General features: G+C 26.9%; 1 protein-coding gene across 3 annotated transcripts in view; it reads right to left on the reverse strand.

The window, feature by feature from the left end:
* Nucleotides 1-19880, reverse strand: part of LOC129972659 (liprin-alpha-1-like) — a 186505-nt gene that overhangs the window by 17503 nt on the left and 149122 nt on the right. For 2 of the 3 annotated variants that reach the window (XM_056086874.1, XM_056086871.1), the window contains exons 13-19: nucleotides 18811-19010; nucleotides 17751-17943; nucleotides 14116-14199; nucleotides 10586-10713; nucleotides 8012-8086; nucleotides 5940-6142; nucleotides 1789-1891 (exon numbers count right to left, since the gene is read on the reverse strand). In XM_056086874.1, coding sequence (XP_055942849.1) covers nucleotides 1789-1891; nucleotides 5940-6142; nucleotides 8012-8086; nucleotides 10586-10713; nucleotides 14116-14199; nucleotides 17751-17943; nucleotides 18811-19010 — 986 coding nt within the window. The remainder of the gene's footprint in view (nucleotides 1-1788; nucleotides 1892-5939; nucleotides 6143-8011; nucleotides 8087-10585; nucleotides 10714-14115; nucleotides 14200-17750; nucleotides 17944-18810; nucleotides 19011-19880) is intronic. The other variant, XM_056086872.1, reaches the window with a different exon arrangement.

Here is a 19880-nt window from a genome sequence, read left to right on the forward strand (position 1 = left end):
CCTTGCTTTCCTGATACAAAAACGATCTATTTTTTGACACGAATTGTGACAGGAGATGAGAAGTGGATTATGTACCTTAACGTAAAGCGTCGTAGGACTGTGTGTCGACTTCGAAAGCAGAATTTCATCCCAGGAAGGTGTTATTGAGTGTGTGGTGGGATGTGCAGATAATAATTCACAGGGAGGTTCTGCCACTCAACCGAACCATCAATCTACTGTCTATAGTTAGACAGACTGCATTCAAATCTCATCAATAATCGAGGTGTTATCTTTCATCATGATAACGCAGGTCACATGTAGGGATAACGAATATTTTCAGAGCGGTTATTACGTAACCAATATCAAAAAGTCACAAATACAAGTGATCAATACTTTTCAAAGAGGGGTGTGATTCAAATCCTTCATACGATCTTACTGATGATACTTTGATTACAAGTTTTGGATCACGATAGAAACTAACAATCGATACGATATCACTGAAATTTGTCGGAGCGGTGACGATACGATCTGTCCAATGGAAGCTCTCGAAAGAAATCTGTGATTGGATTGAAAAGTGAACGGACCGGTTATTGGAATTATCGTATCGTATCATTGAATTGCATATCACTGAAATTTATCGGAGCGGTGATTTCACCGGAAAGTGCGAGGCTTCACTGGAAAGTGCGAAGTCACCGCTTCACTTTACGGGAGTGACCGATATTCGTATTTGATGATGCCCTATTCCATACAGATCATTTTTAATTGCTCGTGACATGATTGACTTTGATTACATGTACTCTGTTTACTGCTGGCGCCATCTATTGGTAGAATATAGGACTAAAGTAAACATTTTAAAGAAATGACATATATTTTTAACTCATCTTTTCCAGAAAATGGTTCATTCTAATAAATAAATAGTTTTGAGAAAAAAAAAATAAAATTTAAGAAGTAAGCTGAAACAGATAAATTAATTCAATCACACGTTACTTAAATTAGTAAATTAAGTATTAATTACAATTAATAAATTTTATATTTAATATTAAGTAATAATTTTTAATTAATAATATGATTGAAATAACAGATATTTGGAACGCATATTTAAAAATAACAATAGCAATATTATTTGTTATTCAAAAAATCGTGGATTATGCATCTCTAGTCACATGCTGCTGTCATCACTCGCCAAAAGTACTGGGTTGGGAGGTTTTACCCCACCCACGCTATTCTCCTGACCCAGCATCAACTGACTATCACCTATTTCGTGCGTTGAACAATTCCTTCAGTCAGAAAATCTTTGATAATCTTGATGCTGTGAAAACTGGCATTTAAGACTTTTGTTTTACTCGAAACCGCAGGAATTTTACCGCCACAGGATTCATCTCCTAACAGAAAGATGGCAAGAGGTCATAGATAGCAATGGGGATTATGCACAATAATAGGTACTGTTCATTTTGCCTTTATTCGCTGTTCTTTATCGGTAGTAAAAACGGGAAGAACTTTTGCACCCACCCAGTATGTCAGAATATTGGTCAGAAATGTTTAAATGGAGGTTATAAACAGACGCATTTTTACAAATATGAACATTGAAACAGACACAACTACTGATATCACGTAACATTTGTCAGTACAAGAACTATCACAACCTATGCATAACTTTAAAAAAAATGTAATTTTTTTTACATAATTATATTATAATATATATATTTGAAGTAAGATGAAATATATTGCAAAATAAGTAGAAAAATTCGTTTATAAAGAATAAAATAACATTATGTATTTTATATGGGGGAAAAAAATTAAATTACTTACTTTTTGTTGGCTCTTCGACAAAATTCTGCTTTTTGAACAACGCTACCTGAAGGAGGAGTTGGCTCAGACGGTGTCGATACTTCACTATCTACAAAACCTGCACCTGTGCATAAAAAGAATAAAAATATGAAACAAAACATTAAATTACATAAATAATAGGATGTCCTATAACATGAAGTTATTATAAAAAAATCATATTAAAGTCTAAATAACACTTTTTGAAAATATATTTAAGAATGGTCATTTCATTGTTTTAAGGTTGAGTTTTAATTTTGTTATATTAACGTCCCGTTTTAAAGCATCACTAGGGCTATTTTGGAACGGAACTCGTACTTTTGAACTGCGATCAGATGACGAGGACGACAACTGAGCATGCACCCTTCTTCTCCAAACTTCCACACCACACCAGCGGGAGGAAGTTTGATCTCGAAGGATTTAATGTGCACCAGACCTGCTTACACGAAGGTTCGTCGGTGGAATCGGGTCTCGAATCTGAAGCCTTCCTGCTCCGAAGCCGAGACCCTATCATCAGGCCACCATGGACCCATTATTTTAAGATACTAAGTTCGACAATTATAGGCCCAAATAAATTCCTTTTAGTTTATTTTTTACTGCTCAGAAATATTGCAGCAGATTGAACTATAATAACTTTGTCAGTTTTTGAATATATATATATATATATATATATACAAAAGTATTAGAATCAAGTTAATAGGAAAAACAAAAAACAAATAAAAATTAAACCAAAAAAATTATTAAAAAAATATTAAAAAAAGAATCCGGCCTGAAGACTTTTTCAAGGGTCACCCTCAGGCAGGGATTCAAATAAAGGGATTTTTTCTGTGAGGATATACAGACTTTGTCTAATAATGATTCCTCGTGACCCGAAAATCCCCTGAAATTATGCTCAAGAGATATACCATTTTAACAGAAAGGAAATACAAAATAACAAATTAGAAAAAAAGAACCACAACAAAGTAAAAATACAATAAAAACAATAACAAAAAAACAAAAACAGCATTAAAATTAAAAACGAAAAAGCCAGAACATACCATCCAACAGTCAAGGCAGATTTAAACAATCGATTGTGATTTCCTGTTTTTAAAAAAGTTAACGGTAAATTATGTAAACAGAGGTAGGCACCCAGCGCCATCTATTGAGTGATCCAATATGCAAGTAAAGTTCTATTTTTATTTAAGCCAAAGGATTAATCCCAAACCATACCTTGTTTAATTAAAAAATTGACATTACAGTAATTTCTAGGAAAATCATTTTTAATTAAATTTTTAAGGAGGATATTTGATGCTTCAATATAAGAATTTTTATTATTGCAAACCCTTTTGATCCTGTTAACTTGTGAGAAAATTAGATTTTTGAAAATTTTAGAGTTTAGATTGGAATGGTAGTTACATAGTTTTGTTATTTTAAAGTTGAAATCATCCCTTTTATCGTATATACCAACTATTGTTTTATCATTAGCAATTTCGATTTTTAAATCCAGAAAGGTAGCCTCAAGTTGATTTTTATTTGTATCTTTTAGAATTAAATCTTTTGGATAGCAATTTGTAATAATATTAGTATTGTCGAAGTTAATCAAAAGTAGGTCATCAATATATCTCCACCCGTTTATTAAATTATATTTAATTATTTTTTTCTCATAGTAATGCAGGAAAATATTAGCTAAAGCACTTGAGAAAGCTGTCCCCATTGGAATGCCCTTGACTTGTTTATAAAAATTAATACCATTAAACACGTAATTTTCAGTAATATTAAAATTACATAACTCAAGCCAGTTATTTTTAGGAATGATATTTTCATTTAAATATTCATCATATATAAAAGTGCAGACCTTTATTAATTTTTCATGAGGTAGATTAGTGTATAAATTTTCGAAATCAAAAGTATTAAGTTTATTAATGTTGTTATCTTTAAGAAAATCCAATACTTCTTTGTTACTAGAAATAATAAAGTTGTTTTCATTTTTTATTTTGTCCAGGATAATTTTTAAGTATTTAAAGAAATGTTTACCCGTATAGTAATTATAACTACCAGTGCTACAGGTTACGAATCTGAATTTTAATGGATTTTTATGAAATTAACTGTTGGGAATAAATAAGGATAGTTAAGAGAGCAAGTCTTAGTTTTGGTTTTTTTTGCGAAAGCTAGCATTCTTTTATCTAATTCCTTTTTCCCGGTGTTCTTTAACATATAAGTTGCATTAGAGTTATATTCATTAATTAAAAGTTCTTTATAATAATATTTACAAATTAAACAGAAATTATTTGCTGATTTATCTATTACTGTAATAACAAATTTTTCTTTTAATAGTGAAACAAATATATATATACTCAATAGTGAAACAAATATATATATATATATTTGTTTCACTATTGAGTTTCTGAACCAAGTAATAAAGTTCTCAATGATTTTAACACACAAAAAATTATTATTAGACAATTGTTTTTGTTAAATGTCTGATTGTTAAAAAAACCTTTAACAATAGCCTTTTTGTAGGTTTTAAACCTTAAACATTATTTATAAGTTTTAATCAGTACTCTTGTGTTCAGCTTGTTATATTTTTAGTAATCAAATTAAGTGATCCGAACAGCAAACAAATGTAAATAAAAATTACTAGTTCTGCTTAAATCAACATATAACTCCGTTTCAGAATCATTTTTAGATTCGAATTTTATATTATATTTTGTTTAATAATGTAACCAGGCAAACTGCTCCAGAAATCTGGGCAAAAATGAGTGAACTTTGACAATCGGAAATTTTGCTCTTTTTCTCAAACCCTTGCATATTTTTTCAAATCTTATGTTTTCCATTTTTATTTTGCAAATATTTCAGATGCTAAAACACATTAAGTTCAAATTTGGAAGCCACAGGTATCAAAATTAAAATGGTACTATGTTGCAATTATTGTATCTACTGTGGCTAACAAGGAATCCAAAAACATTTGAAAGGTATAATATCCCTCAAAGTATCACTATGAATAAAAGTCAAGTATTTCCATTTGAAGAAACTAAGATGCCAAACTTTATAAAATGGTTTAAACAGAGTTGGTGTAGTTCCAATGCTTTTCTTTCACATATAAACATTTACTTAAATATTCATATTTTTATAGAATGTAAAACAAACGATTGAGACTAATGATTTATATAATGACATGGAAGTATTTTCAAACATTGTCAGTTAAAAAAAATGTGACAAACTGAAAAAAATGTGACAAAGTTATCCAAGTTTACGGCAATTAAAAAGATATGAATATGTATTAAACAGCAGGAGTGGTCTTCCCAAAACTTACTGGCATACTCTTTAATAAAAGGTGTTATCTTAAAGAATGTTTTGCATGGCATTGGCTACAATAATTACGAAATATTAACCTTTGGCGTGAATTGAAAATTTTTACTGAATCTATTGTGCCATCCTTGGCGAGTTATTTGGCGATTAATCCCTGACGTACGGTTAATAATATTCGAAAATCAAATTTGTGCTTTAGAACATGTTTTTCTCATCCAATTAGAACAAAGATTTCACACAAAACTGCCCTTGTAGTCACAAAATCCTAAAGCAAATTTGATATATTTAAATCACTGTGTTTTCGAAATATCACATTTACATGTTTCTGAAAGTGCAGACCGACAGACAGTCAACTTCACAATCAACCTTGTACTTGGTTCAAAATTTGATAGGTGTAGATAGGTAGACTAAAGATGTTAATGCCTTGTACCATATTTTATCCATCTAGCTCTCTTTTTTTTTGTAGTTATCGTGCTAAATTATATTCGAAAAGCAGGGCAGAATTTCTTTGAGCAGATTTTGCTGAAAATTTGATAGAAATCTCCAAATTAGGTATAAAGGCCATATACCAAATTTCATCAATAAATTTCAAAGCATTTTTGAGTTATCTTTGTCATAGACAGACAGACGGACGAACATTTTCTAAAAATGTGTTTTTCGAACTTAAAGTCGAAAACGTGGAGATTCGTCAAAATCTCGAGTTCGAATTTTGATAATTACTATACTTTATCTATACTATGAATATGAGAAGGAAAAAAATGGTATAGAAAATACAAATTTTAGACATAAAAAATATTTTCCAACAAAATTTCCAGCCATTAAATAATGAATCAACGGATTCAGCTTACTTTGTGACATAAGTTCTTTATTTAAAGCTTCTTTAGATTTAACCTTCTCTTTTTTGCTAAAAAACCTTCCTAAAGATGACTTGAAACCTTTTTTCTTTGCAGCTGCTTTATGAAGTGAATCCTGAGATGAATTAATTGAACTAATAGGTGACGTAGCATTCAGTAGGCTGCTTTCCACTGTTGGTCTGAATGGAGATGTATTACTATATTTGAAAGAGATTAAGAAAGTATATAAAAGAGTTCTTATTAAAAAAATGAATACAGATATACATGTAATAGAATGGGAACTTATGATTATTATACTTGAATTGATTAAACAGATTACTACATTAACTTTATGCCATGAAAGGACTGTAGAGAACGGAATTCATAATTTGAGTCATAATTACGTAACAATAACATCAAAGTGTTTAAAATAACAATTATAATTTCAACATTCGATAACTAAAGCAAAACAAAATGTCAGTCAAAAGCAGGTATAATATGTTACATCCAATTTAGTTTTTACTTCTGCACAGATTTAAAAAAAATTAAATTTTGCCATCTTAGTGAACTGTGAATTTTTTAAAAAAATTTCTCTTAAGAAATTTAAAAAGGAACCATAAAGGTAATTAATATTTTAACATTATGAGAATTTCGAATAGAGACAATTCTAGAACAAACAAACTAAATATACTCTGCTAAAATTACCAGGGCAACTATGCAGTTAATAATTAATTAATCAAAAATAAATCATTAATACATTAATGATTTATTTTTGATTTTTTTTACTTCTTTAACTTTATGAAAAATTCATGCTTTGATCTATTATGATTCAAGATTGCCTGACATTCACATTTGTAAGTATTTGTAATTTTTCAATTAAATAAGTAAACATAAAGAAACATATAGGAATATAACCAATTACATGTGATTAAGTCTTGATATTATCCTATTATTTTATCATTCACAGAATTTGTATTGTTGCAAACTTATTTATTTGGTAAGTAGGAAACCAAAATGTTTTTAACTTGATTTGCTTGTTGCTCTCCCAATCACTTTAGCAGCAACCTTGTAGGAAATATGCCACTGAAGCTGTTCAAATAACAGACTAGGGCTGAGGGTGCTGGCATGTTGACTAAAAAGTTTCATTGGCTTGATTCCCAGTAAATAAATTTGTAAAAAACATAAATTCTATGATTCCTAAATGACAGGAGTATAATATGTGTTTACATTGACTTTTTAAAATCATTGTCTTATCAATTAAAGTATAATTAATTAAACTTTTTTTACATTAGCATATCAGTAATTCAATTAATATCTTATTACATTCTACTTAATGCATTTGTAAAATAATATTTTTTAATGTTATATTCGCTTGAAATGTGTGATTTTCTTATAATAAATTTTTGCAATTTCATTTTTACTAATTTGCCATGATAATTTAATGTAAATATTTTTATATTATCACTTTTATTTGTAAATATATTTATATTATTAAATAAATATATATTTAAAGGCAATAAAAATTGTTATAATAAATAATAATTTTGGTTTGTTTTATAAGAATAACACTTTAATAATTTTTGCCCCATTTTGTACATATTAAAAAATAAACAAACAAAACATATATTTTCACAAACTATTAAAATAAAAATATAAAGCATAAAAAATTACTAATATGCTGATTAAGTTAAATATCATTAAAATGTAAAACTAAATGACCCATTTTTTTTTTTGAAAAAGTCTCACTACTAAATATAAATTGAAATCAATCAAGTGAAGGAGCTCACTTAAAGCATACTATTTGAAGGAGCATGATAAACCTGTTAAAAATGTATTAAATAGTGAAGCTAAATGGCTTAGTTATTTTTAAAAAAATCTCACTAGTAATTACAAAAATGTAATTTGAAACCAATTAAGTGCAAAAATTCATGTAAAGCAAGTTATTTCAAGGAACATGACAAATTTTTTAAGTTAAAGATTTATTAAATTGTGAAATTAGATGGCCAATTATAATTAAAAGTGCCGCTATTAATTACAAAAATATAATTTGAAACCAATAAAGTGCTGTTTGAAGGAACATGACAAACCTGAGTAAATCAGGAGGAACTGTAGAAGAAGATATGGATGATGATGTTGGCTGAGATTGTGCACTGTGAAGAGCACTTTATAATCCAAATGCAGCACAAAGAAAACACAAAATTTACTAAACAGACACAAAAGAATCAAAATTAATATTTCTTATTTCTAACAGGTATTCAATAAATTTTATTGATTATTTTTTTAACATGCATATAAAAATATGAATATTTGAATTTTTAAATGTTATGCTGCAATTTTTTTGAACAAATAGAATCTGACATTTATAAACTAGCTAACACACAACCGTCATGTATTGTTAGCAGTGTCTTATTAATAAATACATCAAATAGGTAACTACTTAAGAGCTTTGCAACTTCAGAGCCCTCTTGAGAAATCCAGATTTCTTCTTTTTTTTTGGGCGGGGGGGGGGGGGTATTTCAGAAAAAATTAGTTTTTAAATTTCATACACTCAGAGGTTTTCAAATAAAATTAGACATTGTTTAAATTCTGGAACATCACTCAAACAGCATTTCTAACAAATTATCTTTTGAAAGTTTTATAGTAGGTTATCTTAAAATTCTAGTAAGATATGTCATTTTCTAATTCGGAAAATGTCTGAATTTATGATTTAATAATGTTTAAGTAGCATCAAAAAAAGTGTTGACATTAAAAAAAATTATCTTGCCTAAAATTACTTCTTAATTTTATATGTATATATATTTGTTTAATATATATATAAAATTAAGAAGATTAATTTTATATATATATAAAATTAATTTTTAATATATATATATATATATATATATATATATATATATATATATATATATATATATATATATATATATATATATAGGTTGTTTGGTAATTTACTGAATTCAGTTTTTTTGAAAATAGCCTGAAATCAGATGTTTGTTCGTTCAATTTTCCTACATTCATTACTTAAAACTGCTTATATACAGGCTAAAATTAAAGTCATTATAAAAGTATTCGACTTTGGATGTTGGGGAGGGGATAGGGGCTTGAGTTTGTATCGTCTAAGGGTCCTTAGGGGCGTAATGAGGTTTTGATTGTTAGCATATAATATATATAAGTTATTTTGCAAATAAATTTGTCAATTTAAAACGGAAGTCAAGTATAAGTGTCTTATTGATATTTTAAAATTTTAAAACACTTACAGATATTCTAGGCTACAAAAAGTGTTTTAATTAACTAAAGCAGAAATACTTTAAATATTCTGAAGAGGAACTAAAGTGTTACTAAGCTAATTCAAAGCTGATAGGGGAAAAAATTAGTTTTAAAACTGAAAATGGTAAAAAAAGATTTTTTAAAATAAAGTAATAATAATTATGAATAAAAAGTTTTAGAACTTTTAAATAATTTTAACAAACAGTAAAAGCACTATGAATGTACTGATGAAAGTATGTGCAAAATAAATAGCATAATGGAGATTTACATATCTAATCAGTAAAGACCTTGTGTGAGTTATGGATATCTGAAAATTATTTATAAATGATTACTATGAACACAAGGTACAAACATAACCAATAAAACTAATTCAGAAATGCAAACACATGTAGTTTTGACTTCCAATTATAGATGATATTTTAATATAATAATTAAAGGAAAGTCAAGAGGCCAGAGAAAAATACAATGTTAATAAGCAATTTGAATTAAAACCAAGCTGTGTTGTATTAACATACCATTCTTATATAAACATATCTGTAGATCTTGTTTGTGAGTATATGAAATAACAAACATTTGTGTCGCTCATTTTGGGTATGACAATACATTGTTGCTGCTTTTGTAAACACCTTACAAATAGTATCAAAGACACAAACTGCAAATAATTTGCAGTTTGGATTGGGAAATTTTGAATATTGCAAATTATTGGATGGCAATAAACTTACATTGCATAAAGAATTTATCACATTATAGGATAATAATTTATTAAGATGTATTTAATCTGTAGCAGAAGTCTCTGTTGCAGACATTTATAAATGCATTAACTTTAACTTTATATTACAGTATATTATTATAATACTAAATAATTTTATATTACAGGCATAGACAATAAAGTTTCTACAGGTATTTTGACAAAGCCTTCTCGTATTTTGAAGTAATTGGAGGATTATATTCTATGATTTCTTTTAATCATCCAAGGGGTTGATAATTAATTTCATTCTTATTAATAGTTTATCGACATAGAAAGCACAGGAAGACTGAATACATCAAGAGAGTAAATATATTTGCCGGGTGATTATAGGAAAAAAATTAGTCGCCTTGGTAAGTGTGTGTATGTTGGGAAGGGAATTGAAATTTTAATGATTTGATGGTACAACATTTCTACCAATCTGTAGAGAGAGTGAAAAAAAAAAAAACTCTTGTGGTACAGAATCTATACCATCTGCAATGGAAAGATCAATTACTCAATTATGACAATTTTACAGTTTGGTAAATATCAATCTCACATAAACACAGAGATATAATTTTAACTAAATTTACTTGTAGATTAGCTAATATTTAAAATAAAAATGATACCAGGCTAAAAGCTAATAATTAAAATAAGATAAATGAGCCACCTTCTGTATTCATCGGGGTTGTGAGGTAATGTTTGAGCTATCCTTTCTAATCTGAGTGAGCGTGGAGTGGGAGGGCTGGACTGGCGAGAGAGTTGGCTATCATCAATAGTTTCAGCTACAGCCTGGATCTGAAAAAAATAATATCATCAAATTAGCATTGCTGTTGCTGTGCCATTTGATGTAATTCAGATTCTTCTCTTTTTTTTATAACAATTTTTATTTGATTTTAATAAAAAAAAGTTAAGGTAAACACTGGAATGCACTTCAAGGAATTGTTTGAATAAGGAACACAAAGTTACTTTTTTGTTTTTGATTAAAAAATTCAAATGATTTTCAGAGAACTCAAAATGTATATCCCCAGAAATATTTATAATAATAATAAAGGATACAAAGTAAATATTCCATAATTAAGGATAAAAAGTTACATTCAACAAAACTATGAAAATTTTGTTCGTAAATTATTGATTAAAAGAATACGAAAAATACAAAAATGTGTTCTTATATTGGGTATATTTTAAATATATAAGTGATTTCATTTAACTTTTTAATAAAATTTAAAAAAAGAGATAATTCTTTGATTTACATTGTAAAATGTTTATGATAGTTAAATAAATTATACAATAACATATAACATATTAACAAATTTTTATTTAATGCAATAGTTACATATGAAAAGTTTAGCTCAAAATTACAAAAATGTGTTCTTATATTGGGTATATTTTAAATATATAAGTGATTTCATTTAACTTTTACCATACTAAGCAGTAATTCTAAACTCACTTTATTAAGCTAATAAGTTTAAAATTATAATTATGTAAACATGACTTCTTAAAGCAAAAATAAAGTTTAAAATGTTGATATTTTGAATTTTTTTATAGTTGCTTTTTTCAGCTAGATTGTCAATATAATAACAGATATTTGAGAAAAACAAAATTTAAATAAAAAATATTATTTTCTTCCGAAATTATATTTTTTTGTAGAATAATCAAAAGAAATAAAAGATACCTGTAAAAATAGTAGCCATTATTTGAAAACACAGTTCATTATAAAAATAAGGAAATAAGTAATTTTAACTGTTACTGGCAGAGTTCGAAATGGTTTTTATTATTTGAAATTAATTCAGTCTGAGTTGATCATACATGCATTACTTGAAAGCTTTTTAGTTATTTATTCTTGATGAAATGTATTGAATTTGAGAGTTAAAGCATCCGATTTTCCTTTGCTTTCCACAAACTGTTTTCCATTTCGATCTCTGAAAAGTAAATAGTTCTTTCTAAACAAGCAAATGCAACTATCAAACTAAATGGAAACTTATTCTTTTAATTAAATCATAACTTAACTTGAAGGTGAGCCAAACGAAAATTAAATTTCATTTACTAAAACTGAAGCCATTCGAAGCCAACACTATGCTTTTTTTGTTACAATGCAAACTATCTCTGTTAGGCCTAACATACTCATTTTCTAGGCAATGTACATACTAATAAAAACATGCTGTCAAAAGCTTCTAATCTATGTTTCTATCATATCAATTAGCTTCTCAATGAAATATCATATTCATTTTGAAAACGCATGACAATAAGAAAGAACTGATGATTTCAATTATAAAATGCAATAAGAGCTACAATGGAACTAATTCTTCTCAAATTAAACAAAAGCTTTTGCAATAATGCAACTAAATGTCAAAGCCAAACAGATGATTATTATAATGCTAATAATAAATAAAGTAAGAATCCTTAAGAAATGCAGAACAGCAAATTTTGAGATCCATAATGTAAAATATTGACTACCCTTAAAATTTTTAAAGTGTCAAAAATAACTTGAACAAGATATAAAATCACGGTAAAAAAGACAAAATAAGAATCCAAAGTATATTTGCAATTAATTTCTTACAAAGGAGAAACTTGGATTTGGAAGCAATGCTAATTAAAAAGTACTTTATACTGAAAAAGATATGCATATATTATTACATTTCAATAGAATTTCATAAAGACAATCTGAATGTAATGCACCAAAAATTCATTATCAAGCAATGAAGCAAAATTATTATTGAAAAATCTCAAAAAATTAGCAATTATTCAAACAAAATTTAGTATTTGAATATATAAATATATACATGAATCTTTAGATGAAAAATTGTTGAACTTCCAACAATGTACCTAAAGTAAAAATTAATACAGCATTTTTCAAATGTTATATAAAATATAATGAAAAGTTCAATTTGTTTATTTAAATAGTTTTTATCTTCTACAATCTGCAAATACAGAAATCCAATATTGTAATTTAATCAATAAAATAAATATTAAAATAAAATGTTATTCCTTTCCTTAAGTGTTAATTTTATGAAATAATATTTTTAAATAAAAACATTGTTTTACAAGTTGGAATAAGTAAACTAAATATTCAAATAATAATTGAAAACACAATAAATTTATTCAATGACTATTCATAAATTTGTAAGTAACTTAAAGGATCAATTTGCTGTCAAAATTCTGAACAAGCATTCAGATTTTACAATTATGCAATGTATAAAGAATGAACAGCCTCTTTACTGAAAAAAATTGTTTCACCACATTTATAAAATATTATATTGCAAAGGCACATAGTTAACCGTAGAAGCAGAAATTATTCCTTGACTAAGAAGCAAAAAAGTACATTAAAATGCAATATAATATAAAAATATTTAAAATTACTATAATTATTATTATTTCTGAACATTTTGCATGTTTCTTCTTTTTCTTCTTTCTTTTGTAGAATGTATGTACCTAAATATATCAATTATTAAAATAAATGCATGAATAACAATTTTATGTCACTTCATGCAACAGAAATAATAGATGTGGATACAACATTAAAAGAAATGGGGGAATTCCACAACATTTCTTGCTAAAGTTGTAATCAGACACAGACTGATTTGGAAAAGGAAGTGTATCAGAAATGCACATAGGGAGAAAGAACAACGGGCAGATTAAAAAGTACATGAAGACACATGAAAGACAGGTGCTTATTTTGAAACAGGTGGAAGACAAGGACATGATTTCATTAATTAAGATGAGGGATTTCACATGATGCAAACAGTTATTTAAAAATGTGGAAGGAAAGATCAGAGAAAAATCACAGGAAAAAGATGCTCAAAAATAAATAAAAACTCTGAATGGTCCTTGAACCTTAGAAAAATAAATCTTATAATAGTATTGTGGTATTTAATATTATGTAATACAACACTTAGTACTATAATCTATAGTACCTGGTATGTAATCAATAAACTAAATGAAAGCAGCGAATGAATTGTTTTCAAATTCTTATCTTTTTTACTTGCTAAATTGAAATGGATGTGCTAAATAGTCAGCCAATACTAGAATGATTGCACAGACGCTATTAAATTGTGTTTCAACACAAAAAACACCATAATTGTATTTGTAGAGTTATCATCAGGAGTGATTTTCATTTGACTCACCAAAAATAAATTAAAAAATGTTGAAAATGCAGTACTTATTGTTGTTAGTGCATAAACTAAGTGCACCGTGAAATACCTGTGGTAGCATAGAATCGGCCAGTTGAGGCTGGCTAGTAGAGGCATATTGATACATATGAGCTGGGGTCATTGATGCGGGAGCCTGAAGGCAAAACATCAAAACATATCCATAAATGCTTACATGTATTTACATATATGCGCTCAAGCCCCATACTCAATATTTTCTAAACAGTGATTGGCAACTCTGTGACTTAAGATTTAACAGTAAGAAAATCAAAAGCGAATAATAAATTTTAACAATCCAGTGTGGCTTTAGAAATAAAATAAAATAAATAACATACATTGTGTAACAGTTTTTATGTATACTTCATCATCAATTGATAATTTAAAAATAACTTATAAAAGTTACTTTTTATTTACTTGCATTTTATGTATAAGAGCCAATATGCAATACTTTCAACAAGCTGTGAGAAGAACATGTGAAGAGAATTTCACGAATCCTTCACAAAAATATAATTGAAAATTAGTCTCTCAAAAGAAAAAGTGTAAATACTTTATTCTAAAAAAATTCAAATATTTTGAAATTATATATTTTTTCAGCAATAAAATCAAATAATTCAGAAAAAAAAAAAAGAATGGAATTCTTGAAAAAAATCATAAAATGAAATTATAAATATGTTGATGCATGCTATAATAAATAATTCATAGTTAAAAATGGATCAAAGAATGTTAGAGATAGATTTAAAACTTTCACCTCATTATTTATTGGAAATTTTATAATAAAACAATACCACCTCCACCTTTTCAAACTCACAAGAATTAAGAAATATAATAAATAATTAATTCTAGAGTTGGAAAAAAATTATTGATTTGTTATTAAACTTTTTATCATTTCTAAAGTTGAATATTAACTTGTCCTGTGAAAAAGAACTTTTTAAATTGTTCAATCAAATTATTTTTCTAAATTATATTATGTTCTTTTATATTTTATATGTTATTTTATTGTTTTTATAACTATCATTTCATGATGGCAAGTGCACTGGAGTAATAAGAACTGGATTTTTTTTTAGTTTATTGTATAGCTCTATTTATTATTATTTCAGTCATTTCTTCTGTCTATATTACAAAAAATTTAATCGATTACAGTTTTTTAAATACTTTTTTCTCATTATATTTATTTGTAATTTCTGTAAATATTTGTTTCTGTTAAATTTTTTGGTTTTAATAAAGTTTCCATGTTATGCCCATCAAATCATTCAGTGACTGAAATAGCTATGAATACGGGAGTATGAAATGGTGTTATGTTCTATACAAAAGAATATCAAATAATTGGTGTTCTAATTAATTGCTGATTTTACATATTTTTTTTAATCAACCAATGTGAGAATGTCAGAACCTTCACAAGTTTAGATTCATCTGATGATTTTCCAATGGAATTGGGATTCAAACTCAAAACCGTTTGATCTCAAATCATAATTATTACATGCTTTAAAATATGTATTAATTGATGATCAACTAAAGGCGCTTTATATGATATCTTATAAAGTATTTAATACAGAAAGTATTACAGTTAACATTTACCATTTTGAAAATAAAATCCATCATCTAAATATTATTTTTTAAATAAAAATTTAAAATTTAAATGCTAAAATAATCTAAAAAATGATTTCAACTACAGGATATCAGTATTCTACTCATTATTCACAAATTCTATTGAATTAGTAAATAAGAAATTTCTAAAAAAATCAATAAATTCAGAAGCCAACCACTGACTCAACTTTGTTTATTTTTGCATTACATTTTATTTGCACTCATAGAATATAAAAGAAATTCGAAAAAGTCCTGAAAGATATTTGCAAGAGTTCGAGTTGAACTAAATTAAAGTACTAATTCTAACAAACTGGATAAAAAAAAATGGCATTACATAATCAGCTTTATAAAACTAAACAAATAAAAATCCCAAATTCAGTCATGAGTAAAAATAAAAGAGATGAAGTTTCAGAAAAAAAGTAAAACACACCATAGTATTAATCAACGCAAGATTTAAGACTTTTGATGTCTATAAACATTTTTTTTATTCAGTGAAAAAAAAAAAAAAAAAAACTATGCATTACGTCAAGTTGCCATCCACTGCTTATGAAATTCAGAATGAATAACTAATAATAAATTAATAACTTTTATGTAATATTTCTACTCAAAGATTGGTTATCTTTTTTTATTCAGGGTTCCACAATTAAATGGTGTAACCAAAACAAAGAGAGTGTAAAAGAAGGTTTTAAACAGTAGAATAACACAGTTTTAACTGAAGGTATCAAGGAACAGGTGCAATAACAGTAACATGCCATGCTTTTAAAACAAATACATACAAACATTCAGGATGTCAAAGGTGTTACAAATGTGAACATCAAAAAATGTATGGTGAAATCATCAGTGGCAGATTTAAGTATTTTTCAACCCTAGGCAGTGCACATTATGACATTATTAAAGCCTCATTTTTAACATATTGGTCAATTTAGTTTAACATTTCAACACAATTTTAAACATTCATGATTTAATTTAGATTAATTCTTTTCATTTTATAAACTTTGTGGAAATATATTTTTATTTATCAATTACAAGTCCATGCCTGGCATCCATGTTGAAGAGGACTTTTGTTGTTTATAAGTATTTTAATAACTAAATAAATGTAATGAAACACAAAGGCACCTGGCTTGATAAAACGTAAAAATTATCCTAATATTTTAATAGAATTTGTATATTTTTACAAATTTATTTAATTAAAAATTAGGAAATTAAATCTTTTTAATTGACCTTCTAGTAGCAATCAGCAGTTGCCTAGTCATAAATCTGCCACTGAAAATCCTTTCATACAAGGCCAATATTGAATACTGAAAAAAAAGAAGTTAGAATTAAAAATTGCACAGCAGCTGTAATTCTGACCTTAAGCACACAGCTCCATTTACCTAAAAGAAATCTTCATATAAAAGTGAATATTTCACATAGCCTAGAAACATACAGTCTAGACTCGCCCTTTTCAATGAAAAAATTGTTGTTGCTAGGACCAGGAAAAATTAGTAAGATATTTTCCAGTTTAAAGAATAAGTTTTATTATTAAATATAAATATTTTTCTGCTATCTTTTTAATTTGGATAAACTAAACTTTTAGGTGATTTCCAAATATAAAAATCAAAATTGGGAAAGAATTACATTCACCCATCAGAAAGAATTTGTAAAAGCATGAAATAAAGCACTTTTTTTTTTTTTTTTTTTTTTTTTATCCAGCTTAGAGGAAGGAAGGTAATTAACAAAATTCTAGTTAGATGTGCTATATAATATGGGTTCATTTCAATTCATTATAATGATAAATTTTATGCTAAAACTGGAACATTGCATATACACATACGTTTGCTTCCAACAGATCTTTCATAGATGAGTTTTCTAAAAAAAGAAAACAACTGAATACATGAATAATGAAAAATCTAAGAAGAAATGAATAATCCAACCAAAATACTTTGTCACAAAAGCATGTGATTCATTTTGCATTAAACAAAACTTTTATAGCTTCCTCCAGTTCATTTGAATTTTATATGCTAAAAACATTGAAAAAACATGGTTTCTATTTAAAAGGAATTTATTAATATACCAATTTGTTATTATTATATAAAATCGATAATTTTAATACTATGCACTCACAGTATGGTACTTCTGCAAATAATCTCTGTTAGGACTTAAATGAGATTTAGGAGTTGAACGACCACTCTGTGGAGGTGAAGGTCTTTCTGTCGGAACTGCACGGGCAAGAAGACCCATAGAATCCATACTGCCAACTCGAGATTCCAATTCTTCAGCTCGTTGTTCTGTACTTTGCTTCTCCTCTTGTATTAATCTATGAACAGGAAGTAAAGTATTTGAGCATTAAATATATTCAAGTCTTATTTAAAAAATAAACAAATACTGTATTTGATCTTTGGAAATATAACATGCAATTTTATTCCTTAAGGCAGTGAAATAGAATTAGGAAGAACTTCTCTCAATTTTTATTTTAGAAATAACAAAAATAAGCCACTTTATGATGTAGAATTTGGTGTTATTTTTCATTGAATCAACACACATTTGTACATTTAGAACTTATTCATGTTTTAATTGAAATTTGTTAGTATTTCTAAAAAGACCAGTTTCTTTTAATGGAGAATCTCTAATGATGGGCATGAATAAAAATGGGAAGTATAAATTAAAAATAGCAATTTTAGTTCAATATTTCTTAGGCTCTTAATTTTTTTCAATTCAGAAAGATTCATTTTTATATTTTCCTGATGGTTAGAAGATCAATATCAATTCTTTGAACATACTGTATGTAGCTTTTAATGTAATTTGTTAAATTAACTAAACAAACCAGTTTGTTATTTAAAACTGATGTTGATGAATAGAATTTTAAATTATGAATGACAAATTTAACAAAACATTTCTTTGGCTTTCAAATAAAATTTAAAATTAAAAGAATTTATAAATTTTTAAATCATCATGAGTATTCAAAATAATAAGCTATTTCATATATAAATACCTGTATTTAAAATGCTATAATGAAGAATTAATTGATTAATTTCTGTATTAATTTCTAGAATTAAATTCCTTAATTTATAAGAAATTGTAGTATTGTAGAATAATTGTGTTCACAAACTTCATGCAAACAAAATTGTATTCTTACAAACAGTTTCTGTATTTTAGAGAAAACTCAATTTTTTATTACAAATACCTTATTTCATTATTAATGGCATCTAATTGCTCTTGCAACATGAGAGCAAGGGCTTGTGCGTCAGTGTGGCCTGAAGGAGACAGTATATCCATCGTTTCAAATATATTTCCTTCTTCCTCTTGACTGCATTCATTATCACTTATATCGAACCCCTGCTGTACACTCGAAATGCCATGGGCTTGTTCAGCTTTTTCCCAGCTCTAGCAAAGAAAAGACAGAATGATAATTCACAATCTGGAAATCGATGTATTTTTATTTAAAATATTTACACATGAAAAAAGAAAAATGAGAAGATTTATAGAAAACAACATTTTGTCAAAACTGTTACATAGGATTAAAATGCAATTTTATGATAAATTGCTGATAAATGAAAAGACGTATAATAGGATTTGGAACTTGAAATCATTCTATTTTTATTGAAAATGTTTGTACATGAAGAGTTATACATGAAGAAAAACATGAAGAGTTATAATAATTACTAATTATTGTTAAAACTATTACATAGGACTTAAATTTAATTTTGTAAAATTTTAATTGCTGATAAATGGAAAGATGTATAATAGGATTTGATTTAAGAAAACAATATTTTAAGAACACAAATCTACCCATATTCTATGTAGCTAAGTAATTCTTTTTACATCTTTGTTCTAGACATCAATTCTAATATGTTTTTTAACACTTAATAATTTTTGCAATATATTTCCACAAAAGGAGGTATATTTAATGCATATAAATATTAGATGCATTTGTTTAATAATGTAGATTTTTTGGTGACGCCAAAAATGCCACAAAATATAATAAAATTCTGGTTAGCAGACTGCAGTAAACCTGTGATGATATTTTTTCCCCTTTCATTCAATTTATTATTTATCTATAAGTACCTTTACAACATTCAGCAATTAATTTTATATGCACCATATCTAGAGGATATAAGCATGCATTTTTTAGTTTGTAAAGGAACTCGACATAAATTCCATATAATTGATAAATTAGATGCATTGATGAACATTCAAAGACTGAAATTTTTAATTCTGTCTCGTTAATTTTCAAAAAGGTAAGAACAATTCCGG

Source organism: Argiope bruennichi, chromosome 6, assembly GCF_947563725.1.
Source record: "Argiope bruennichi chromosome 6, qqArgBrue1.1, whole genome shotgun sequence".
In the NCBI taxonomy this organism is placed as follows: Eukaryota; Metazoa; Arthropoda; class Arachnida; order Araneae; family Araneidae; genus Argiope; species Argiope bruennichi.